The 26,455-nt window shown below is 41.5% G+C and overlaps 2 protein-coding genes across 2 annotated transcripts; one reads left to right on the top strand and one right to left on the bottom strand.

Annotated features, from left to right (window-relative positions):
* The first annotated feature begins 2,413 nt into the window (after positions 1-2,413).
* Positions 2,414-16,980, top strand: ern2 (endoplasmic reticulum to nucleus signaling 2). Its single transcript, XM_027015745.2, has 22 exons — positions 2,414-2,743; positions 4,085-4,202; positions 4,465-4,498; positions 4,721-4,793; positions 4,927-4,999; positions 6,102-6,224; positions 6,644-6,748; positions 7,186-7,453; positions 7,695-7,773; positions 7,861-8,014; positions 8,431-8,558; positions 8,807-8,935; positions 9,898-10,120; positions 10,621-10,711; positions 11,334-11,523; positions 12,455-12,554; positions 12,753-12,952; positions 13,097-13,244; positions 13,485-13,612; positions 14,116-14,239; positions 14,575-14,642; positions 14,739-16,980. Exons 1-22 carry the CDS (start codon positions 2,552-2,554, stop codon positions 14,907-14,909), a joined length of 2,919 nt encoding a protein of 972 aa, XP_026871546.2. The 5' UTR covers positions 2,414-2,551; the 3' UTR covers positions 14,910-16,980.
* On the bottom strand, positions 16,556-23,180 carry plk1 (polo-like kinase 1 (Drosophila)). Its single transcript, XM_027015746.2, has 11 exons — positions 22,502-23,180; positions 21,777-21,945; positions 21,539-21,683; positions 21,215-21,308; positions 20,724-20,946; positions 20,510-20,573; positions 20,297-20,397; positions 19,938-20,015; positions 19,678-19,832; positions 19,373-19,555; positions 16,556-18,196 (listed from the first exon to the last, which is right to left on the bottom strand). The coding sequence occupies exons 1-11, from the start codon at positions 22,862-22,864 to the stop codon at positions 17,984-17,986; spliced, it is 1,788 nt and encodes a 595-aa protein (XP_026871547.2). The 5' UTR covers positions 22,865-23,180; the 3' UTR covers positions 16,556-17,983.
* Positions 23,181-26,455: the final 3,275 nt, after the last annotated feature.

Raw genomic sequence — 26,455 nt, 5'->3', positions numbered from 1 at the left:
TAGTGCTATTAACAATAAAATTTTAAATGATACAGTGAGTTACCTTAAATCATTTACATGCAGCCTTGCTGCCTTACTATGTAGCTTCTTAAAGAATGTGTTTGACTCAGTAGCAGTTGACATACTTCAGAGAGTAAATAGCTTTATTAGTCATTTTTCCTAATTACAGACCTCAAATCTACCATTTATTGGTAAAATCAATCAGAGAATCGTTTTCAAGCGACTTACTTGTTATCCAACCACAAAAACCCATCTAGACTAATTTCAGTCAGGATTTTGGCCTACTCTTAATACTGAGACTGCTCTAGTTAACGTCATTAATATTAATTAATGATATTAATTTAAATACAGACTCCAGGGAAGTATCAATTTTTCTACTGCTCGATCTCTTTGCAGCTTTTGATACCACAGATCATAACAGACCATACCACAGACTTATAGATATACTTGAGAAATGGGTTGGACTCTCAGTCCTCAGTCCTAAAATGGCAGGAATTACTTTGTCAAAATAGAAAATAATGTTTCTGAAAGAGTGACCTGGGTGACCCCCAGGGTTTGATTCTTGAGCTGCTCATATTTAATTTTACATCCTTTCTCTTTACCAATCATATAAGATGGGCTATCTTACCACAGTTCTGCCGACAATGCTCAGACTTGCCTTAGCCCTCGCCCCAGACAACCATGGTTGAAAACTACAGCAGAATTGACAATTACCACAGAGTAGACTTTAAGACAACTATCATAAAGTTGACTTTAAGGTATTATTAATGTTCTATAAATTGCTTAATGGTGTAGGACCAGTATATTTATCTGATATGCTGCAGTGTTATGAGCTGGGCAGAACCCTAAGATCATTAGAATGGTACCAGTTATCAGTGGATATTAGAAGAGCCCTGGCACTAGATGTTTTTAAATCAATACACCAGAGACACGGGTCATCTATGAGACAAGTGATTGGTGGAGCTCTGTTGGTGGCTCTTCATATGATTGCCTGGGGTATCCTGGGTAGTGGAGTTCGCAAAGCGTTAGGAGGCAGCATTACGAGTTTTAAAAATTATTTTATTTATTTAAATTAATTTTAGTTCATTTTAATTTCATTTAAATAAATTGTATTTGTAACATTTTATAATTTGGCAAAGACTACCCCAAGATGATAGATCTTGGGCTGTAATAAGTTTTATTATTCTTCTATATGTTATGTGACGCACTTTGAATTGCCATTGTGTGTGAAACATGCTATACAAATAAACTTGCTTTGCCTTATGGCAAGTACGGTTAAAGGTAAGGTTAGCATTTGTAATTCCTAATGTCTTGGCACACAAGGAAAATCTTAACATTTGTATAATTCTGTTGAAGAGTAATCATTTCTACTGTCCAAAAGAATTACAGACTACTAAGACAATTATCTAGCTATCTAAATTTTAAATGAATAAACTAATCAATTAATAAATAAGAAAAAGGTCATGACAAATCAGTTATTGTAGCTCTTTTTTCAAAATATATTTTCTGTTTACAAATTATCTCAAAATGCTTTAGAAACAGAACAAAAACATCAGAGAAATAAGTCAGGTACTGTTTGGTTTGATTATATATATATTTTTAATAGTCTTATTTGCTAGTTATGCAGCTGTTCCACAGCTGGGTAATCCTCTTTACAGAAGAAATATGGCTCACACTTGAATGACAACCTAGACTCCTGTCTGTTAGATATTTTTTCCGCATTACGGTGCTTACTTATTTATCATGAATTAAAACTAGAGATAAAATTATTCAGGGACACTTTAAAATCAGTTGTGACACATTCATCGTTATTCATCATGATTCATCGGCTGATATTACATTGTTCATAGCTGTGAGTGTACTATCAGCCCCCTCCACTTTGTTAGAATGAAGACTGTTTAGGTCACGGCACCACTCCCACTAGAGAGCTACTCCTCCAAGTGAAACTGAGGAAAGGAAGTTGGGAGAGTTGATATGTTGGTCATAAGACTTGTAGCAGCGGTCCACAATTATGTCAATTCTGTCCGACAACACACGATCCAGTTCTTCAGGAGTTTGGCTTTTATCCGGTTTATGATTAATTCGAGGGCCAACGTGCTGCAATTTAGTGTTTTCCCGCTGTATTTAGTCCCCCCCCCCCCCCGCATATGTGACTTAGTTCTCATTGTTATACTAATCTATGGAAAGCCATTGTTTTTCAAATCAGTCTGGAAATGACGAGGGACTGCAAAACTAGCCTCCGATCTGAGCAGAGAAACCAGCGCCCTCACAGCAGGCGACGTTGTTATTGTTCCACGTGTTTCACGCTGACAACTCGCTCTTTCTAAACCCCGCCTTTCGCACAGAGCGATTGGTTGAACGTTGCGTCACTCAAACTTTACTCACGTTCTCACTGTTTGTTTCTTGTCTTGAGCGACATCCCTTGTCCTGTCCCAACGCGGAAACGTTGAATATTTGTTGTGATAACATGTACACACTTATTCAAATACTTCGTTTCTTCACGTTTACAATAAATCGTATCCGAGATGGCTCTACAAAATGACATTTGAAAATGGAGACGTCTACGAGGGGTTTAGGGCGCATTCAGTGTGAATTTGCGTTGATCTTAGTGCGCTGGATCTCACCAGACGAGCACAGTAACTTCAACCGATACAGCCTACACAACCCACGGCCAGCAATGATGCGCTGGCGACGGGATTTCTGCCTGTGGCTGCTACTCTCTCTCGGCGGAATGGCTTTACAGGTAAACCACCAACAGATTGCCATGCCTTTATGCCCTAGACGAGAAAGTCTCATATTATACACGGTTAGTGGTCTATTTTTGGTCGCGCAAGGGGGGCGGGGGTTGCCATGTAGAGCGCAGCGATGGCGCATTTAGTGACCCCCGTTAAAACAGAAACCTGACCAGTTTTAAGTTTGAGACGAGCCGCAAATGCGCATCCTCATCACAACGATCGGCGCCCCGCGAAGAAAACTTAAGATAACTTCTTTCTTTTTTAAAAACCCCGCTGACCTAAGCTCGAAAGCGCCGTGCGATTTGGGTAGAGGAGCTTTGGGGTGACCTGGCGCGTGAGCGTGCATGCGCCCGAGTCTGTGTTGTAAAGCACTTCTATTATGAATGCGAGCGCGTGGCCGGTGGACTGTCCATTGCACAGTAAGAACTAGCACAGCTGTCTAATCCTAGCCAGTTGAAAAGGTAAGGTGTGGTATTAATGCAGGCAGTATTGTGTAAGTTCTTTTCTAAATTGTTTCTCTCAGTCATGCCAGTTACTTCCTCTTCTGGAGTAACGTGTGCGCGACTGAATAATAAGCGATGTGTGAGTGACTGATAAAACAACTGGTCCCACTGTATTATGCTGTAATGTGTTTATGTGTTAGTCTGTGTGATGGAAGGACAGGGCCAAAAGCATAGCAAAGAGGTTGAGAGGTTTGTGTGTGTGCTACTTTTAATGTGTATAAAAGGAGTGTCTTCTATTACACAAGGGATAGGGGGCTTAATGGTTCATGAATTATGAGTTTTGGTACAGACACACTAAAGAGCCAAGTACGAACAGTAGTAACAGTCCGCACACTGCAAATATAGGTGTGGCCAGTCGTTGAGGTACCACATAGTTACTTGAGCTAATATGAGTTTGACACACACATAATTTCCTAGCTTTTCAAGTCTGTGTGTATAAGTGGGTATGTCAACGGCTGTTGAGCAGGATATCCTGGTTAATATTAATGTGTTGCAGTCCACACACACACTTACACACACATATACCCACAACCATATATACCGTTGGAACACAGTGGATATTTCAGACAGCATATCAGATATCAATTATTTTTAAATAGTATATAGCACTACTGGACTATGTGATCCCCATTTTGGTTCAGAAAACCTACTTAACTTTAATCCTTCCCTCTTGTTTGTTAAACTGCACAAATGATCACAAAAATGTGCTTATTTTTCTTTGAAATGTCCCAGATTTATTCGTCATTTTTTTTGTTACTTACCTCTTTCAAATTGTACCAGTGTTAATCACTCTCTCTCTCTCTTTCTCTCTCTCTCTGTCTCTCTCGCTCTCTTTCTCTCTGTCAGTGTGAAGGAGGCAGCTCGGTCACTCTCCCCGAGTCTCTGCTCTTTGTTTCTACCTTGGATGGGAGTCTACATGCTGTTAGCAAACAAACAGGGGACATCAAGTGGTCTCTCAAAGAAGGTATGAGAATACGTTTGTATCCCATGGTAATACAAACCTAGTTCCCAGTCATATTCCAGCTTTATAAAGAGAAATAACTGTTTTCTTGTTTCCTGCCTGGTACAAGCATTTTGAATAGCATGTCCATGCTTATGAGCACTAATTACTAAGTATCTACACAGTCATATATGTTTAATCGTCATTTAGAGGCAATTGAAATGGTTCTAAATCCATTTAAGTGTATCATGCCAAATCACCTTTTCTATGTATGCTTCTTTCCCAGATCCCATCATCCAGGTTCCAGTGTTTCTGCCAGAGTAAGTGTGTGTATGTATATGTGTGTGTATGTGTGTGTGTGTGTATGTGTGTGTGTGTGTGTGTGTGTGTGTATGTGTGTGTGTATGTGTATGTGTGTGTGTATGTGTGTGTGTGTGTGTGTGTCTGTGTGTGTGTGTCTGTGTGTGTGTGTGTGTGTCTGTGTGTTTGCCTGTCTGTGTATCTGTTATGTCTTTTTGTCTGTGTGACACTTTTTTCTGTAGGCCAGGTTTCCTCCCTGACCCCAGTGATGGCAGTCTTTATGTACTAGGAGGCAAACACAAAGAAGGTCTTATGGTGAGTGTTTTGCTTCTCTGTCTCTCTCTCTTTCTCTGCCTATGTCTTGTGTGTGTGTGTGTGTGTGTGTGTGTGTGTGTGGGTGGGTGGGTGTAGAAGTATGTCTATTTTGAAATGTCTCTTCTCTGTACAGAAATTGCCCTTCACTATTCCAGAGCTGGTCCACTCATCCCCTTGTAGGAGCTCAGATGGAATGCTCTACACAGGCAAGTGTTACATTGTTAACAAAAAATGCTAATACTTTCCTTTTGTGTGTTTTGGAATAATTTTTTTCATTTAGTAAAGGAATTTGTAACCAATTTTACCATTTTCAAAAGCAAGTCGTGCTCCAAGCATAGCTGGTAGATTTTTTGTAATTTTGCTTCATAAGGCTAAATATTGCTCAATTATACTTATACTTCCCTTCTGTAAACATCTTTAAAGTAACAACGAGAGGGTTTGTCCTTAAACAAACGTTTGTGAAATTGTGAAATGACTTCACTTTTGTGAACTTTAACTTTATTGTTAGTTCCTGCGTACCAATAACTTACACCAACAGCCGAAGTCTTAACAGGTTTCTGAACCTGAGACTGCCTGTATGTGACCCCATTTGACCCTAACTGAGACCTAGGGTCAAAGGCCAGGGTTCTTGTTGTGATACAACTTGAGCTTTGTCTTGTCCTGGTCATTTTGCTGTGTAGAGTATTGAGTCATATTAATGTACAATAATTGGTTCCAGCTTTTTACTAATTTTTATTGTCAGAAATGTGTAACTTAGTTTAGAAGTTTGACTTACAGTAACAAATACATTTTATCAGTTTTAGTAGATGGCTTGTCTTCAAAGCAAAGTAAGTTCCTGTGCATGACAATTATGGAAATATTGTTTAAAAGCTGTATGATTCTGGAGTACACTGATTAAGCCACAGGGGTAGGCAAGTTAAATATAAATCTTGTGGGAAAAAATAATTTTTATTGATGAAAAGTGATTTATAAACTGTTAATGATCTGTCAAGTAATTATGGCACAGCTGACTTACTTTTGTCTAAGTATCATGGCAGGTGTTAACTAAACTACCCAGCATGAGATTGTCCATTTAAATTAGCTTTATTTCCAGATGGATGTTAAGCATTTCACTGAGAGAAGGGGTGAGTTATAGATAAGTGGTGAGTTTAAACGTCAACTGTCAAGTGTTACACACATGCTTTGACAACCTGGGGTTCACTTTGATTACCTCTTGAAGTGATCTGTCAGCTCAGCGTCTCAGGAAGTCTGCTGTAAACATTGCTATGGCTTGCTGTGTGTGCGCGCTTGTATGTACGTGTGGAGCAGGTAAAAAACAAGACACGTGGTTTGTTGTGGATCCTCAGACGGGCGAGAAGCAGACGAGTTTGACCACGGCCTCATCCGACTCCATCTGCCCTTCAGCTCCCCTGCTCTACATCGGTCGCACAGGTCAGCATGATACACGCACACACACACACACACACACACACACACACACACACACACACACACACACACACACACACACACACACACACACACACACACACACAATACATACATACATACATACATACACATACACACACATTTATAATATTCCATAATACATTATAATACTTGTGCCTGTCTAACACCCCTAAACCCGTAGGCAGAAGGCTTGTTTTTATGAAATTATGACCTCTGACAAACAGTAACACTTACAAAATATGTTTTAATATGAAGCACTATTTCAGTATGAAATATATGTGTATGCTGGTTCTTTACCACATCTGGAGCTACCAGTTTCCATTACATATTGCATGCAGTGTGTAGGATTCTGGTTAGGGGATTTTTTCCATATGCATACTGTGTTGGTCTGCCTCTAGAGTACATGATCACCATGTACGACACGAAGACGCAGGAACTGCGCTGGAATGCAACATATAATGACTATTCTGCTTCACTGTATGATGATCAGAAGTATGAGTACAGTAAGTCTCACACACACACACACACACACACACACACACACACACACACACACACATACACACAGACATACACACACACACACACACACAAACACTCATATGTTAACATCCAATGGCCACTCGTAAGGCTTAGCAACCTTTGCCCAAATTCAAAAGGTTCTACACTAATATTTAAAAGTTACTCTTTTAACCATGTGGGCACATTAGTTGGAAATCAGCCATTATTTTTCTTATACATCATACCTCAAGCACACATGAAAACGTAATTCAGGAAGCCCTTGTCTACATGTTTGCGTGTGGTGTGCACGTGTGTGTGTGCGCGCATGTGTGTGCGTGCATGTGTTGCGCACATGCATATGCGTGCGTGTGTGCGTGTGCGTGTGTTGCATGCACGTACGTATGCGTGTGTTGCGTGCATGTGTGTATGCGTGAGGCAGAGATGTCCCACTTTGCATCCAGCAGCGACGGACTGGTGGTGACGGTGGACCGTGACTCGGGCGACGTGCTGTGGATGCAGAGGTTCGATTCGCCCGTGGCCGGCCTCTACCTCTGGACGCAGGACAGCCTATGGCGGTTGCCGCACCAGACCGTAGCCACGGAGACGCTGCGCTACCTCATGTTCATGGCACAAAGCACGCAGTCGCACACGATGCGATGGAGCTACCAGTTCACGCAGGAACAGCACAGCACCAAGACGCAGCTGGTGTAAGACGTTCGGTTGGAGGGTGTGGTAAAAGAATGGATGTTTCCTTTTGGAAACAATGAGTTAAGAGTTGTTTTTTGTGTGCGTGTGTGTGTATGTATGTGTGTGTGCGTGTTTGTGCGCGTGTGTGTGCGCGTGCATGTGTATGTGTGCGCGTGTGCGTGCGTGCGTGTGCGTGCGTGTGTGTGTGTGTGCGTGCGTGCGCGTGTGTGTGTGCGTGTGCGTGCGCTTGTCTCCTTGCAGTCCCAGTCTGTATGTTGGGAAGATGGACTCTCACCTTTATGCCTCCACCTCCCTCGTGCATGAAGGAGTAGCCGTAGTGGTAAGTTCCACCCTCCGGTAAGTCCTTGCTGCCCGGTGGGCACCAGTTAATGCTCGACTAACCTGTTTGCTTTTGCTTGTGTGGCAGCCCCACGGCCTCACCCTCCCGCGCATCGAAGGGCCAGTCACGGAGGGCGTCACAGTGGGAAGTGGGCGGGGAGAGTGTGAGATCACGCCCAGCACTGATGTCAAGTACCCACCAGGAAGCACCAATCCCCTGCAGAACCAGTGGCTCTTGATAGGTTTGGCTTGTGTACTTTTACCCACAGCACACAAACATACACCAGCTAACCACTGAACCACATGAAGACTTATACATAAAGACATGTAAAAACCTACACATGTATGCATTTGGTTTTACAGTCACACGCACATATGCAATAGTTTCACGTAGAAGAGATTTTATTGTCAGTTTACATGTGCAAATGTGCCACACGGATAATAGCTGGTAATTATGTGAACTAGACCTTTTAAAATAAGCTTTATGTTTTCGTGTTGTGTGTGAAACCGGAAAGTAATTGCAAAGATTGTAACTGCCATTACAATGCTGGTGGACGTGACTGAGCCATTGAACAATCCCAGCTCAGCGTGTGTATGTGTGTGTGTGTGTGTGTGTGTGTGTGTGTGTGTGTGTGTGTGTGTGTGAATGCATGTGTAGGCCATCATGAGGTCCCTCCTCTGGCTCATACCACCATGTTAAGAGACTTCCCAGACAACCTGCAGCGTTCTGGTGAGGTCATACCTCCTCGCAGATCGACATCTTCATACCGATCAGGACCTAGCACTGTGAGTGTCCCGCTCACTCACTGTTCCCAGGCACACTACACTGTGCACAGTCGAATTCTCCGGTTTGGACTGACAAATAGAGTGCTGAATAAGCTCTTACTTTGGTACATTATTTCTTACTGATATTCAGAGCACTTTACAGTGGGGGCTCACCTGTGGCAGTACCTGCATGTAGAGATGAAGGCAACACGAGGGTGTTTGTCAACGATGAAATCAAGTGTAAATATTTTGTGATGTCTTCTGCACAGCTGCCACCAGTAACCCATCAGAGCTCTTCTCCTGTGTTGCCCGAATCCTTGACCTCTGACCCTATGACCTTGGTGGGGTTGACACTGCTGCTGGGGGCCTGGCTGGCCTTCCTCCTCTCCTACATGCGAGTAAGTATATTGTATGGTATAGTATATATCATATGTGCGGTATATAGTGTATAGTATAGTATATAATATATTATATAGTTTAGTATATAGTATATCATATGTGCAGTATATAGTGTATAGTATAGTATATAATGTATTATATAGTTTAGTATATAGTATATCATATGTGCGGTATATAGTGTATAGTATAGTATATAATATATTATATAGTTTAGTATATAGTATATCATATGTGCGGTATATAGTGTATAGTATAGTATATAATATATTATATAGTTTAGTATATAGTATATCATATGTGCAGTATATAGTGTATAGTATAGTATATAATGTATTATATAGTTTAGTATATAGTATATCATATGTGCAGTATATAGTGTATAGTATAGTATATAATGTATTATATAGTTTAGTATATAGTATATCATATGTGCAGTATATAGTGTATAGTATAGTATATAATGTATTATATAGTTTAGTATATAGTATATAGCATATCATAATCGCAGTATATAGTGTATAGTATAGTGTATAATGTATTATATAGTTGAGTGTATAGTATATAGTGTATCATATGCAGTATATAGTGTATAGTATAGTATATAATGTATTATATAGTTTAGTATATAGTATATAGTATATCATAATTGCAGTATATAGTGTATAGTATAGTGTATAATGTATTATATAGTTGAGTGTATAGTATATAGTGTATCATGTGCAGTATATAGTGTATCATATAGTATATAATGTATTATATAGTTGAGTATATAGTGTAGTATATACTACACTATATACTCAACTATATAATACATTATATACTATATGATACACTATATATACTACACTAGTATATACTACACTATATACTTGTTTTTCAGTCAGTGTGAGTGTAAATGATCTTGGAACTAAATACTGTATGTTTGTTTGTGTTTTTTGTTTTTTTGTTTTCCAATGACTAGCAATTCAGCAAAGCCCAGAGATCCGAGGAACAAGTGGATTCTAGAGCCCCGACCGATCAGACCAATCCTATTACTTCCCCAGAAACCGACATAGTCCCCTCGTCAACTTACAGTAGCAGCAACCACTCAGATTCAAGTGGCCTGGTCTTGTCCAATCAAACTACACATCTGGCAGGCTCTCAAGACCACAGCCCCACCTCCTCAGCATCCTGCCATTCAGGGAGTGAGAATTTTCCTCATGGTCTCCAAGTTCAGCTTGTTCTGTGTTGCTGCTATGCAGGAAGATGCATTATTCCTTGTAAAAATACCCAAAGAAGGCAAATTCATTAACTAATAATGAAGTTGGTGTTTTGAGGGATGTACAGTGATATCAAGCATACAACTCATTTGAAAACGTTTGGTATAAGAATGCACATTAATTAGAAAAATCACATTTATGAGACAAATTCAACCATTTTGATTTCAAGATCATTTTGACATATTTCTTTTAACTCAGTAAATTAACTCAGCTTTGGACAGATCTTGATTCTGGTAGTAATTCAAAGAGCAGATTTGAATGGACTGATTATGTACTGTGTTGATCTGTTCAATGAATTGGAGTGAATGGGTTAATATTTAAAACATAACATGGGTTAGCATTAAAATAACATTTTCTTTGTCTTTTTGCAATCATGCTTTCATAACTGTGGCTGTGTGTGTGTGTGTGTGTGTGTGTGGTTTCAGATGAACATCCCGAAGTGCTGAACATTGGAAAGATTTCCTTCAGTCCTGCTGAGGTGCTTGGACACGGGACAGCAGGAACGTTTGTGTTCCGGTTAGTCTATGATGTAATGTCGTGACAGGTCGTGCTGAATTAGTCAGCGTGCTTGTGTTGCAGTTGCCTGGTGTTTGTGTCCTAATGGTTTTCAATGAAGTAGTATGTGATTTCTGCCACTTGCACCTTTTGCACTGCACTGTAAGTAGATTGGTTGGTCATTGTTCATCATTGATTGGTTGGTCATTGTGCTATTCATCATTGATTGGTTGGCCTCATCATACTCTCACCAATTTCTTTATTTAAAAAAACTACTTTGGACTCACACTCACTGACAAAACTATTTAATAGACTCATCTGTTGCTCATCTGTTGCCTGCACAGTCTGTGAGAAGTGACTTCCTGACCACAGAATCACTGCTGACCGGATATTGTTTGGGTCGTAGAACACACCGGCTTTCAGCCCAGCATTAGCGCTGCCATGGCCAGTGTCACTGCTGGTCTGAGGGTGGTCTGACCAGTGGTGAAGAGTGGGTTGCGTGCCGCAAATTCTGCACAGCAACAGCTGAGCGATATAATGTACCAATTAGGTGTTTTTAAAATGTATTTTTAATAAAGTGGCTGGTGAATGTGATATATTATGAGGTCTCCATGTGTGTGTGTGTGTGTGTGTGTGTGTTAAGGGGTCACTTTGATGGTCGGCGTGTGGCAGTGAAGCGTATCTTGCCAGAGTGTATGGAGTTTGCCGAGAGAGAAGTGCAGCTACTGCGGGAGTCAGACGAGCACCCCAACGTCATCCGCTACTTCTGCACTGAGCGCGACCGCCAGTTCACTTACATCGCCATAGAGCTGTGTGCTGCCACGCTCCAGCAGGTGTGTGTTTGCTTGTATGGGTGTGTGGCTGTGTCTTCTGGTGTAGTCATACTTCTGAAATGCCTTCAGCCCACCATATGGTATGTTGGTATATAAACTAATAGGTTAGCAACTGAAACTCTTAGTAAGGCTTTGAAGGAGAGTTTCTTAAAAGCCTAGTGATGTTTTTCTTAAAAACCCTGTGATGAGTGGTACAGTATGTGGACTTTACAATTTTTTCTTTGTTTATTAAGGTTCATAGTTCAGAAAGACATTTCTAGCTGATTTTTATGTATGTGATGCATGTCAGGTTTCTCTCCAATTTGTAGGCAAAAATATGGAATAAAAAAAAAATGTGGAATTTGAATTTTAAACAACGCTCCTCCATTACTGAATTATCCCAATGTTAGTTATGAATTGTTATAGTGAATTGTGAATTATTACAATAGCAGTACCATTAGGTACAATGTTTCAGTGCATTAACTTATTGATTGTGGGAATTCATTTGTTATAAAGGCTTATTCTCATCATTGCTCAATATCAATTCATACCTATTGATTAGCAAGAAGCATAGAGCTAAATGTCATATTTACAAAAACCAATAAGTCTTGGTGATGACCGCATGTCAGACGGTACCACGATTAAGCTAAGTCTGTGTGTGTGTGTGTGTGTGTGTGTGTGTGTGTGTGTTCTTTAATTTTCCATGATCATGGTGATGAAGGCTGTGATTTGATGATTATCACAGACTTGCATTCCAGTGGCCACTATTAATGATATAGGTTTCAAATAAGACTGTTAGCCTAATAGCCAAAGTGTGCCCACGATTGTTTCTTGATGAGGCCAACAGGGGGCGCTGTTGTCTGGTTAAATCTGCTTGGTTGCTTCTTGTCGCATACAAACATGTGGCCTGTATTAAGCTAGAAAATGTACACACATGTAAATGTGTTTGCAGTATATTGAGGACCCCAACTATCCTTATTCCTCCCTGGACTCAGTGACTCTGCTGGAACAGACCATGAGTGGCCTGAGTCACCTGCATTCCCTCAACATTGGTGAGCCTTCGTCACCGTAGTGACGGTATCCGTAGCAACTGTGACATCTTACCACAGTCAGGGGTAGCTGCGCAAGCAGACTGACCTTGCTTGTCTACACTTTCTGTGCCCCTTTGAGTGTCACGCCCGGTCTCTTCTTCTTCCGTTCTGTTTTCCTTATCCCTTCACCCTTGCCAACCCCCCCCCTTCCCACAACAGTTCACAGAGATTTGAAGCCACGCAACATCCTGCTCTCCGTTCCGGGAGCACTCGGTCGAGTGCGGGCCGTGATCTCGGATTTCGGCCTGTGCAAAAAGCTTCCGGACGGCCGCCACAGCTTTAGCCTGCGTTCGGGAATCCCAGGCACCGAGGGCTGGATCGCTCCCGAGCTTCTTGTCAACGCTCCAAAGGGAAACCCTGTACTGTCCCCCACCCTACCACTACAGTGTCATACCCATGCGTTGTCATCACAATTATAGTGACAACAGAGGACAGAAGACTTCCTGGAAATGAACGGACTCGTTAATTATCATTTTTACCTGTCTGTCTTTGTTGTTCTGCAGACGAGTGCAGTGGATGTGTTCTCGGCTGGCTGTGTGTTTTATTATGTGGTATCAAGAGGGCGGCACCCATTCGGGGACACACTGAGGCGTCAAGCAAACATTCTCTCTGGGGCCTACAGCCTGGACCACTTCATGGAGGACATACATGGTATGTGTGTGTGTGTGTGTGTGTGTGTGTGTGTGTGTGTGTGTGTGTGTGTGTGTGTGTGTGTGTGTGTGTGTGTGTGTGTGCAGGCTTGCATGTGTGTATTTAACAGTCAGACTTCCAGTGGATTTGTATGTGGTTCCAGTGGACCTGCGCTCTGACGTCTGCTCTAATGTGAGTATTTGTGAAGTGCAGAAGATGCACAGTACTTACAGGCTTCTGATATCTTGGGGGGATTTTCAGAGGATGTGATTGGCAGAGATCTGATCGAGACAATGATCAGTGCAGAGCCAGAGTCCCGCCCATGCACAGCCTCCATTTTAAAACATCCATTTTTCTGGAGCCCGGAGAAACAGCTGCAATTCTTTCAGGTTTGTACGAATTTTGGCGTTTACTAGAATTTTGACCAGTTCACTTGGGTTGCTATCGAAAAGTCAGTATAATCATAATGGAAAGAAGAATCATTAGAAAAATGAATATTGCTCCTTTACAAAAAAAAAAACAAAAAAAAACCTTTTTGGCAGCCCATTGCTGTCTAACCTGATCTTTGTCGTGTGACAAGGTCATGTGATATCTGAGACAATGTACCCAATGTGTGGCACACATGCTGTTTACAGAAGCCATGTCTCATGTGGAGAATACTGCTCTTCTGGCAACATATAGTCACAATACTTACAGATTCTAAATTACTATTCTGAAAAGAGGGTTTCATGCTCTACTACACGTTCTTCCTAAATATTTAACAAACGGAGATGAAACGTGATTGCTCTTAGTTTTTTTTTTGTTTTGTTTTTTGTAAATTGCAAAAGGAAATTGATTTTATGAACTGGAAATCAAAATGATGTGTGTGACTGTGTCACTGTACACATTTAAGGATGTCAGTGATCGTATAGAGAAGGAGCCAACAGACAGTGCTATTGTGGTGCGCCTGGAGACGTCAGGTAGATCAGTGGTCAGAACCAACTGGAGGATGCACATCTCAGCGCCCCTACAGGCGGGTTAGTCAAACTGCATACAGCACCACTGCTATCCCAATATAACATTTAAGATTAAAAGAAATAGTTTCGAGTAGTTTATTGGACGGTGTTTGGGCGTACACCCACCAGCCACTTTATTAGAAATGGCTAGCCAGTAGCCAATGTTAGAACTAACTAGCCACCACTTTGGCCAATAGAGACACTTAATGCTGATTGTGAATGACTGGAAAATAGTTTGTGAACTCTTTAACTTAGAATAGCTAGTGTTAAAAATCATTTGTAGTTTCTGTAGTCAGTAGTGTTATGCACGCAAACTAATTTGTTTTTCTCACACTTGTATCTTTTTTCTCTGCCAGATCTGAGGAAATTTCGCACATATAAAGGGAACTCTGTCAGAGATCTACTCAGAGCTATGAGAAATAAAGTAAGTGCTGCATACAGTTTCCATTGACTGATGTTCGGTTTTAGCTTCAGAAACCTTCACTTGGACTTCAGTAACTAAACCATGTTTGCCTCTCAGAAACATCATTACCATGAGCTCCCCCCAGAGGTTCAAACAGCACTTGGTGAAGTCCCAGAAGGCTTTGTAGCGTACTTCACCTCCCGTTTCCCAAGGTTACTGCTGCACACGCACTCTGCACTGAGCGTCTGTGCCCCAGAGAGACTTTTCCATCCTTACTACAACCACTGAATACGCAGGCTCCACCGTGTCTGACCTACGTCACGTGTGGACGAACTCGCTCAGGCTACGAGTGCGGAAGACAGGGAAAGTCTCGCTTACGAAACTGAACAATAACCTTTGCCTTCAGCCAGGATTCTGGATTGCAAGATTGTATGTATACATTTGAGTGAGTCTTCACTCTCCGCAAGCAAGCACTGGATCAGCTAAAACGTTACTGCCTCCTGTGAAACTACTGCGACAATCCTCAGACTCATGCCCAACGTGAACGACTTCTTGGTGGCGCTTTTATATCATTTTTTAAACTTGCATGGACAACGGCCTCGTTTTTGGTATGGCTTCTGAGTGGAACCTTCTGAATTATAGATCTCAGGCTGATTATCTCAAGGACTGAACTGGATTAAGGCCTGGATGAGTTTTATTGGACCGTAAATGAGGAAACATCCGTGGGCTCTGAAGCGAGCCTGAAGAATTTGCAGTTGTTTTTTATTGTTCAGGTGAAACTTTCAGAGGACACCGGCTCTCCTTAGCTGCCACGGCTGTGTAATTAAGGGGCCTAACCACAGGCCCTTGTGGCAGCTTGTAGACTCTTTGACGTTATGAAATTTCCATCCTTAAATCCCCAATCAGAAATTGCCAAACTAACTCAGTGTCTTGCTAGTTGTAAGGGCCATGGTGTTATTTAAATACCTGACATCGAAGTACCTAAAACATTATCTACCAGTGGTAGCCAGTTGCATGACTGGAGCTGCCCACATGTATTTTCTGCCCTAACATCGTCTTAAGTGCAATTCAACAGGACCGTCTTCTGTTTGAGAACTTTTAGAAGCGACAGACAGAATAAGAGGTGGGCTTTCCTTGGGGGCGTGGGGTCATCCGTCAGACGCAGGCACCGTTTCTGTTCAACCTCATTTGCAGCTGGCCGTGACGGGTAGGGCACTGGTGTGTTCACTTGATTTGAAAGCAAGCCTGAAGCTGGGCTACGTGCGCCACTCCAAATGGAGCACACAACTAGTGGACTTTATAGGCCATGTCTGTTGTTTGTGTTTTCCGATTAGCGGCCTGCATTTGATCGACGCGCTTCTCACTTGCGGCTCGTATAATTGTAGCAGAGTAGATAATGAAACAAAGCCCCGTTTTGGCTTGTGATATCAATATAGGAGTAACCATACAAAAGTATGTAAGAAAGCCATGATTTTCTGGACAGAATAATTAGAATAATTGGAATAAATGTGACAGGGAAATGAACCACACTTTAACGCCACCCAATATGTTAAGACTAAGGACAATGGTGTGGCTGTGAACTGCCGGTTCTTATCCGTCAAGCTCCTACACGGTGAACTGTACTAAGGCTTGAAATAACAAACCAGCAACATACTTGCTGATACTTCATCAAAGGATGTTTGCCATCAAAAGCTATGACTAAGGCAGGATGTGTTAATTATACATTTTAGGAGTCAACCTTTTTTTAATAGTTTTTATCTCTTGAAAAAATGCTAATTTCTACAAAGTTAATGCAGCTTCCACTTTTTGCCACTAGTGTAAGCAGTCATGACAGCAAGCAAAACACCGGAATATATTTCATGTTAACATTTGAAAAAGCAATTTCCCTCCAACAGCTATAAAGTGAGAAATTCAATGCCATATTAATCTCTTTGTAAGAACATTGAAGAGATTCCTATTTATTTTTTATAGGTTGCATTGCAAAACAAATATAAAACCCACAGAAATGCTAAAATTTATACATATGAACAGCACACAGGTAGGATGAAAATGGGGTTAGTGCCATACTCACTCTATACTAAGGGGTTAACCTTTACAAGGTTCCTACCTGTTCTAGGCATCCATACAGCAGAGCTGGTGGAGTATGTAATACATGGCCTGATATTTTACAACTTGTCTTTAAATAATAAAGGCCTTGGTACTTTTCTACAAAGAAGCACATTTACCTTGGTTTACATTTTTAGACTGTAAATTATTTTCGATGCCAAGCTTGTTTTTAACAAAGCTTTACAGCTGTGCATTACTTAAAATACTGAGCAACAGCCCTGCCCCCAATAAAACTTGTTCACAAGGCTTTGCATGTTTTGTTTACAGTAGTACATGAATTTAGCAAATATCTTACCCTGCTGTGGGGACCTTTAGACAGCATTTCCAACAGTAAATGTATGCATAAAAATGCCTTTGACAGCAACCAAAAAATAGTTTCTAACAGATGTCATATCTGATAAACATGCGTCTTCTGATTGGGGCTGATTGCCACACACGATGCATGAGGCTCCATTATTAGTTAGATAAAATAATTATTTGCTGACGAATACAATTGGGTTTACCATTTTAACAAATTCAGTTTTTGGGAGTATGGGATTGGAAACCCACAACAAAGTGGGTTTTGCCTCTATTCATATTGTGTCAGAACAAGCAGAACATAATTGACTGCCCCTAGAAGGTCTGTGTGGATCCTGAAGTACTTGTACAAGGTATTAAACTGTGTGCCAAATTATCAAAATAGTAAAAAAAAACAAAAAAACCAAACAAAAACAAAAAAAACCACATTGCAAGGGATATCGTCCAATACACCCTTAGAACAAAATGGTTTAAGTCAGCTTTTTCTGTATAATATAAAAAGGAGTTGATGTTTTCCTAAAACTTGCACTACCATTCTTGAGCAATTTTTAGGCTAGATGGAACCACATTTCAACAAAAAGATCTTTATTAAATTTGGATTCATTAAGAATAATAAAATCTTATTAACCTATTGATATCTTTGACTAAAGCCTTTATACAAAAAGGACAGACAAAAGTAAGGAAATACAGAACTTAAAAAAAACAAAACAAAACCACAGACATGAAAGTATGTACATGATGCAGCAGACAAAAAGAGCACAGTCACGTTAAGCTTCCCCCCAACCCACAAGAGCAGGCAGTAGTAAACACCACAGACCCTATGAAAACCCAAGGGTTCAGCCACTCGAACGTTAAACAGCCGCTCGACTCAAACGAGTCTTTGGGTAATGTTCGACTGGCTAGCCATCTGCCATCACGCAATCTAACTGGTCGGCTGGAGCACCCTGGCGGGTGGCAGACTAGCGGGTGGAGGTCGGGGCCGCCGTGGCCGTCGCGCCTTTGCAGGCCAGCAGTTTCTCCACCATGCTGCGGGCGTAGCGCAGGCGGCTGGCCAGCTCCTTACTGCACCCGTACTCCTCGATCAAGCTCATTCTGTAAGTGCGGAAGTCACGCCTCTCGTCGATGTACGTCACCGCCGCCATCAGGGGACACAGGATCAACTTTGTGTGGTCCTGGAATGTGAGGGAAAGAGGAAAAAGGAGATAAAGTAATGAAGGATCCTGGGGATATTTGGTCAAATGCACGCATCAGCCCATGTGAGTCATTATGGGATGGTTGCAGATATGAGAAGCAAGTTAGCTAAAGTCTTCACTTTACTCGAGTGCATCACTCCCAGCTAGCCGAGTTGGGTGATTAATGGGAGAATAACAAGGGCTCCCCACAGGCAGTTTTGCTGGCGTCAACAGCACCAACACATTTCCTGTGGGGAAACCTCATGGTCCTCTCGTTAATCATGTAATTAAATGGCAAGCAGTTCACTAGGAGCAGATTATATCCAAGAATTTTCATTTTCACCAACGTAGGCTGATCAGTGGCTTTGTTGGAGATGGTTTAATATTCTGGCTTGTAATACAAGTTAGTGACAAGGATTGTCTATTTCTCAAGATGGCAAGCAGGACTCTGGGAACATGTTTTCCATAGCAGCTAGACACATAAAAAAAAAGGTTCTTCCAAAACATCCAAGAGTTTCAGATGTGCCATTGACACTTGCATCAAAAGATGCCATAAATGGGTTCCAAAATAGGTTCAGAATAAACTTCATCACATTATCACCTGAGAAGGTGGCAGTCATACTGCCAAAAAAAAAAACAAACCACCAAACATTCCCCATACATACTTACCCAGCATTCTCTCTTGCCATTGGTTTAAAGAGACACTTACTTTTTACAACAATTATATAGGAAAGCTTTATGCCAAAATCTTGTAATCTATATTCCATGTATTTTCGTCACTGATCACGGTATTGTTAAATTGGCATTCTTGCAGATGACAAACAAAGAAACCCCCCTCACAAATGCCAATTTCCACCAAATCTATATATTCAGTGTTGCGATTCCCCCTGCCACATATCTTTTTTTAAAGCACTGAACTTTAGCCAAAAAATGTCTTAACCTTGGGTGTGTCCCCCAACAGAAAGTCAAGACAAGGTTCTCCCTTTTTCTCTTTTGGCTTAATTACCACCAATAAAACTGCAACCCTTGACCAACATACTAAAATCTGGCCATGCTAGAGGAAAGATGGGGCTAGGCTCGAACCACCGAGTCTCAAACCCCACATCTAAGAAATTTTAGCAACACCCCTACTATGAAAAACCATCAGGACCCACATGAGATGGGGGAGACACTGACCTGGAAGAAGTTGATCTGCACCGTGCCGTTACTGAGGTGGAGCACGATGGCACTCTTGGTGCGGAACCAGTGATGCAGGTAGGGCAGGCGGGTCAGCTCGTCGCCGTCGCGTGGCGTAATATTGGCCCCCGCCTTCAACAAGTGCTCACTCATGTAGTTCCTGAAATACTTCAGCAGAGTGATCTGTGGGGCAGGGGAGAAGGGGGGGGGGGCGTCAGGACATGGTCGAACAGGCTAGGCGCCAAATTAATAAAAGGATGGCAACCGCGTGAGCTTCTGCAGCGCACGCGCTCAAACACACGGACCTTTTTAGAGAGCGCGGCAGGGTAGGAGCGCACACTGAGGTAGGACTCTGCCGTGTTGCGGTCAATGTACTGCAGACTGTCTCCATCCTCATACATGATCAAACGGGTGGAATCGTTGAACAGTACCCCAACGCTGTTGTCGCACAGCTGGTAACCTGTGGGGGACGATGAGGGAGCGCTTTCAAAAGCAGCACAAAGGACAGTTGATTTTAATCTATCTTTGGAGTGCATACACACGCAAGGGTGTAAGGATTTGTTACCGAGGCCATATTTGTCAGAGTAGTCAACCCATTTGCTGATCCAGAAGATGGGGATACAGGCTGGGTCCTCTGCTTCATCTGTAAAATATGCAACGAATTAAAATTAAATAATTTGCAGGCATCTTTAGACATAAAAATCCACCAAATCTACAACAAAGCATGGTTTATTCTTATTGTCTATATTGCATTTGTGTGTGAATATTTGCTACTAGTTAAGTAACTTACAAATGAATGAGACCCTGGTTGCTACAATAAAATTTCATATGCAACATCACAAGAGATTCAGATCAACCCCAGCTTAAATACTCTACTGCCGTACAAATGAAAGTGCCATGCATACAACACGGCAGACTAGTTACCTTGCTTTCTGACGTCTTTCTCAGATGGCCTGGCCGCGTTAAGGGTGGTCAGCTGCTGCAACATTTCGTTCAGGTGACCGTCCGGCTGTTCGAACCCATCCCTGCGTGTTCATTCAAACCCGTATTAGGAGTGGTTATTTAAAATCAAGCCCCACTCCAACAACCCCAATTCACATCTCAGTGGCTTAAAAATGGTAAAAAGCTAGTGTTTACCTCTGAAACTCCTCTTTCTGTTGCTCTTCCGCTTTTCCGACTTTCTCAATGGGACTGTCCGTTTCTATGAGAAAACATGCAGGGGTAAACGACCTGTAATCGAAAAGCTTCCGAGGGCAGTGCCGACTACATGATCCTTACGCCATTTGGTTTCGAATCCCGTATCGGAGGAGAAAACAAAACGTGCAACAGTAATCATTTGATGGATGTGCACCTTTGTTTAATGCAGTGAGAGGCCGGCGGTGTAGCCCAGGGTCAATGTAGGAGGGGGCGATGGAGAACCTTGGCGACACGGTCAGGCAAGAGGTTGGCAGCCTCAGCGGCATGTAACCAGAGGTGAAAAACTCGTCTGTGAGTAGGTCGGCCACAGAGGGTCTGAGCGTGGGGTCAGCATGGAGCATCCGGCGAATCAGTGTAGCAGCCACCGGGTTAATGTGCTAGACAGACAGAAAGAAAGCATGTTGCTGGCAGAACCCCAGAAATGAAGCAGTTCAATCCCGTCACACAATCCCACCATCACTCAGACCGACAGAAGCATCCGTTCTGTTGTACTTGAGGGTAAATAAGGTATTTAACTGAAATGCAAAAACAAACCAAAGTAACACCAAACTTCTCCCTCACTCACTGTAGCTAAAATGGCTCACAACCCTGAACTAAGCAATGCACTTCTAAAGCATCGTCATTTAAAGCATCATCATTTCTTACCCTGGGGATAGTGTATTCATTCTTTTTGATGCGAACATACGTCTCCTTGAGACAGGACGTCTCAAATGGAGGTTTACCAACGAGCAAGGTGTACCTATCAAATAAATAGCAGGGTTAAAACACAGACCATGCCTTGAACACTACAGGTGTATGCAGCGCTTAAATCTGAAAGCAGGCCCAAGAACTGTAAAATAAACAAATATTTTGTGTCCTCAGCATATAGAAACCAGAGCTCATGAAAGTGCTGCAATCAGATATTGTAAACACCCCCATCTTTCAAAATCTAATTTTGGGAGCAAGCAAGAGTATCAGAAGCAAACTTACAGAATACAACCCAGCGACCAGACGTCCACTTCAAAACTGTGGCCTTTTTTACACAGCACCTCAGGAGCGATGTAGTTTGGGGTTCCACATAGGGTCTTCTTTCTCTCCCCATCAAACTCAATCTTGGTAGCCAAGCCAAAGTCACCTAAACGAGAGGGGGGAAAAAAAAGGAAAAATACTTAAGTCAAAAGGGAGCGTGTGTACAGTAGCGAGAGCGTGTCCGTCACCGCCTGCTTACCGATCTTCACATCCATGTCATCGTTAAGGAACAGGTTGCCAAGTTTGAGATCACGGTGAATGACGCGGTTGTTGTGCAGGTAGTGGACGCCCTGGATGGTCTGGCGCATGAAGTATCTCGCCTCGGGCTCTGTGACTGCCTTCCTCCGTTTGTGCAGCTCCAGAAGAGACTACGAGTGGACAAAGTGTGCAGCGATAAAGCCACACAAGCTACTTCTGATGCCAGAAAGGGCGAAAATAAAATTGGCGTTCTTTGCGATGCATAAACACTAGACGGCTAAAACATTAATGAAACCGTCTGCAAGCTGACCACATTACACTTAGAATGTTAATTTTAGTAATGTAAATTTACTAAAATTTTCCAACGTTGGTAGAAATTATAGTTCGACATTATCTATAGACGTGACGTCACATCCTATTTAAAATCCACTTGAACATACACAAGGACGAAACTGGCGACATGCACACTGAAGCCGTTATAACATGCGTTGGATTATTATTTGAGTAAAATTGTTAGCTCCCTAAATTGCAGTTTAAACGTTTGAAACTGAAGTTAACCTGCATACCAGATAGACAGTTAGCTAGCCTAAGCTAACTTGGCCAACGTTTGCTAACTCTGGCTGAGGAACTCGACCGTTGGCCTTTAAACTAAACGAGCTGACCCGGCATAGCTCAGAAACAAAAGTTAACAAAAAACAAAAATAGCAAGCTAGCTAGCAATCCTACCCGTCTTCGACATATCTCCAGAACGACGAAAACGAAGTCGTCGTCTTCGAAAAAGCCGTGAAACCCCACGACGTGCGGGTTGTCGAGACTCTTGTGAATGGAGATTTCTGTGCTCATTTTCTCTTTCTGGTGCGGCTTCATCAGTAGCGATTTTGGAACAACTTTCCCGGCAAAGACTTCCTTTGTGTCCATATCTGTAATTTCGTAGCATTTTGCAAAGCCACCTTTCCCGAGAAAACGTCCTCTCATGTACCGCTTCATGGTTCGAGGATCCACTAAAATATCTGGGATTTCCTTCAATGGTGCAGACTTTGGATCAACGTGAGATGAAGGCTTCGCCGCCTTCGCCATTCCAGCGCTCATTTTCTCACTTCCCAGATACAGCTAAAACCAAGAAACTAAAGCTATATAAAAGTAATCCGATTCAATCATAAATTACGGCAGTTCTGTCCAAATGCGTTTCGCTGGCAGAGGACACCAGTCAGATCCGTTTCGACCGAACTATACACGTTTAAATTCGAATAAAAACTTAAGATGAATCAGAACTACATTAAAAAATAATCCTAACTACGTGAAACACATGAAAATATAATCGTCTACTTTTCACTTAATTACCTAAACTTGAACATGCAAAACTAATTTGACTCGCTATCCGACGACTGGTCCTCCGGTCTGACAACAGGAGTCACAGCAACATTTTAAATTCTGCCCTGTTCGCCAGCGCCGCCTCTGATTGGCTATCTGCGCCGCCTCTGATTGGCTCTCACGATTTGAATTCCAGGCGATTGCAACAAAGGATCATGGGACAGACAGCTTTGAAAAAACTTTATTCCTATTAAAATTACAGGCAGAATTAAAGAGACATGAGTGGAAAATAATTTGGCTGGGTATGTAATTTAGATGTTTTGCGGAGATTCAAGACTGTTGTTCTCTGTAATTAGTCCAATGCCAGCTCTTAAATGAAATTAAAGTTCTTTAAATATCCAATGGTTTTCGTTTACTCAACAAGTATTGACGTTATATGACCCCCTCCCTTTTTCAGTTTTAACTGTTACAGTGATAAACGTTTAATTGTAATGATATTCTTTGGATAATTTCTAACTGCTGAGCTGAACGACCACTGTGCTGTTTCTTTGGAAACCTTGTGTTGTACACTCCATCCACCAGTGGTAATTAACAATTTTAAAGAAATGGTTCACATTTTTACTGTGTCAACACTATGACAGGAAATAAGCTAAAATGATATACAGTCAAGACCAAAAGTTATGAGACTAGCACAAGTTTTGGTTTTCACAAAGTTTGCTGCTTCAGTTTTTATGGTGGCAATTTGCATTAACTCTAGATTGTGAAGAGTGTTCAGAAGAATTGCAATTAATGAATTAATTAAAGTCATTCCTTGCCATGAAAATTAACCACAAAAATGACTGCATCCCAGCCAATGCATTTCAGCCCTGCCACTAAATGGCCTGCTAACATAATTTCAGTGATCTTCTCTTTAGGACAAAGTGCTAATGAGGAGAAGGCAGATGATCAACCATTTATCGAATCAACCATTTATCGACTCATAAAGAACTTCAAGTAGAGAGGATTAATTGCAGCGAAGAAGGCTTCAGGGTGCCCAATAAAGTCAAACAAGCACCAGGACCATCTGCTAAAGAGGATGCAGCTACGGGATCGGGTCAGAGCTTGCTCAGGAATGGCAGAAGGCAGGTGTGGGTGCATCTGCACACACAGTGAGACAAAAGCTTTTGGAGGATGGCTTGGTGTCCAGAAGGGCAGCAAAGAAGCCACTTCTCTCCAAGAAAAACATCAAGGACAGACTGACATTCTGCAGGAATTAGAGGGATTGGACTGCAAAGGACAAGTGGTAAAGTTATTTTCTCTGATGAAGCCCCCTTCAGACTCTTTGGGACATCTGGACAAATGGTTGCCTGGAGAAGAAAAGGTGAGCACTACCATGAGTCCTGTGTCATGCCAACAGTGAGGCATCCTGAGACCATTCATGTGTGGGGTTGCTTCTTATCCAAGGGAGTAGGTTTGCTCAAACTTTTGCCTAAGAACACTGCCATGAATAAGCAATGGTATCAAAACATCTTCCAAGAGCAACTTCTCCCAATGATCCTGGAGCAATTTGGTGATGAATAATGCTTTTTTTTTTTCATCATGACAAAGCACCATGTTAAAAGGCAAAAGTGATAACCAAGTGGCTCGGTGAACAAAACATTGAAATTTTGGGTCCATGGCCAGGAAACTCCATTGGGAAATAAATACCATTGGGAACCTGTGGTTAGTCCGCAAAAAGAGGGTGGACAAACAAAAACACAGAAACTGTGATCAACTCCAAGCACTGATTAGGATTCGGCAAGAATGGATTACCATCAGTCAAGATTTTGCCCAGAAGCTGATAGCCAGAAGTTTTAAAAAAGAAGGGTAAACACTGTAAATATTAAGTCTTTGATTAAACTGGATGCATTTGTCAATAAAAAGTTTAAACAACTTTTGAAATGCTTATAATTACACTTCACTATATCATATAAACATCTGACAAAAGAATCTAAAAAAAGGGAGGCAGTAAACTTTGTGAAAACCAAATTTGTGTCTGTCTCCAAACTATTGATCATGACTGTACTTGCAAAAAATACTTTGCAAAATAACCATTGCCTTCAAGAATCACAACTTTCAATTTAAGCAAAAAGTCCTTATAACTGGCCTTTCTGAGTTATTGCCCACCCCTAGCTGTGTTGTATATCACTTTTCCTATATCAAATTGACTATATATTTGCCCCTGCATTAATTATTCAGATACCACTATAATTATTATTCACATTTATAAGTACTAAAGAACGTCACGTTTGGGGGCCATGACAAAAAGGTAATGAATTGGAAAGAGGATGTCACAGCCACTTAGTGTAAAATGTGCTGAGCCTTTATTACATGAAGGGCTTCTTAATAAAAATGGTGCCTATTTTGGCACAGCTTTTATACCCCTTTCAGCTCACGACTTCCCCTGCTACCTCTCTCTTTGTTGTTGTTATTGTTGTTTAGATGCAAGCACACACTCGGTTTATCCAAGCACACCCTTGGAGTAGACTGTGGAATGGGTTGCCATAGCAGTAGGGTCATTTTAGGTGGGCTACTCAGGCTGAATTGGAAAGTGCTTAATTTTTGCATAACACACGGACACGATGCATGGCCCTCAGTAGCGTACATTATGCAGTTCCCCAGTTTGCTGCAGAGGTTAGCTTTGCCTGTATGCACTCCACAACCACCTGTGCCATATAGGAAATGACCAGTTTGGTCAGACAGCCATTATAACTTTATCATGATATATGATGTTATCTGTAAGTTTGTATTTATGGATGATGTGTGCTTGCAGGACTGTACTTATATTTTCAGGGAAAAACCTGTTTGCGGTGTCGTGCATTTCTATCTTCTGTTTAATGCAGAACATTGAGGGGGGCATTTGAAATTTGGTTAATGTTAAAAAAATAATGCCATTAGTGGTGGTTATTTGATTTATATAAGTAAATGTTTGGGAGAGAGAAATTAGGTCATACAAACCAGAAATTGTCTTGTGACCTACAGGTACTTAAGATAACATGCAAACCATGTGTGATCCTCTGTGATGCTCACAAATAGGTTAAAAGAATGACCTCCTCTGTGTAGTACAGCCACCCACTGTGTAAATGTCTAAATGACTATTAGATCGTCCTCCGCAAAACACGAATAGGAAAGCGATAATAATTGAGCCATTGAAAGGAAAAAAAAACGCACATATCCACATACTCTTCTTCCGCATTCTACAAAATAAAAACAATAATATAAAGCATTATTGCTTTATTAAGTTTTAAATTTTAAATGCCCACATGAATGTAGTAAAGTAAGCCTAAATAAAGCATATTTAGCATTTTAATGCAATTTTAAAGTAAGGTTGTACAAAATCAAAACTAAAAT

The sequence above is a fragment of the Electrophorus electricus genome, chromosome 16, assembly GCF_013358815.1.
Source record: "Electrophorus electricus isolate fEleEle1 chromosome 16, fEleEle1.pri, whole genome shotgun sequence".
NCBI lineage: Eukaryota > Metazoa > Chordata > Actinopteri > Gymnotiformes > Gymnotidae > Electrophorus > Electrophorus electricus.
Note: the sequence above shows the minus strand (reverse complement) of the source record. Positions and strands in the feature narration are given on the sequence as shown.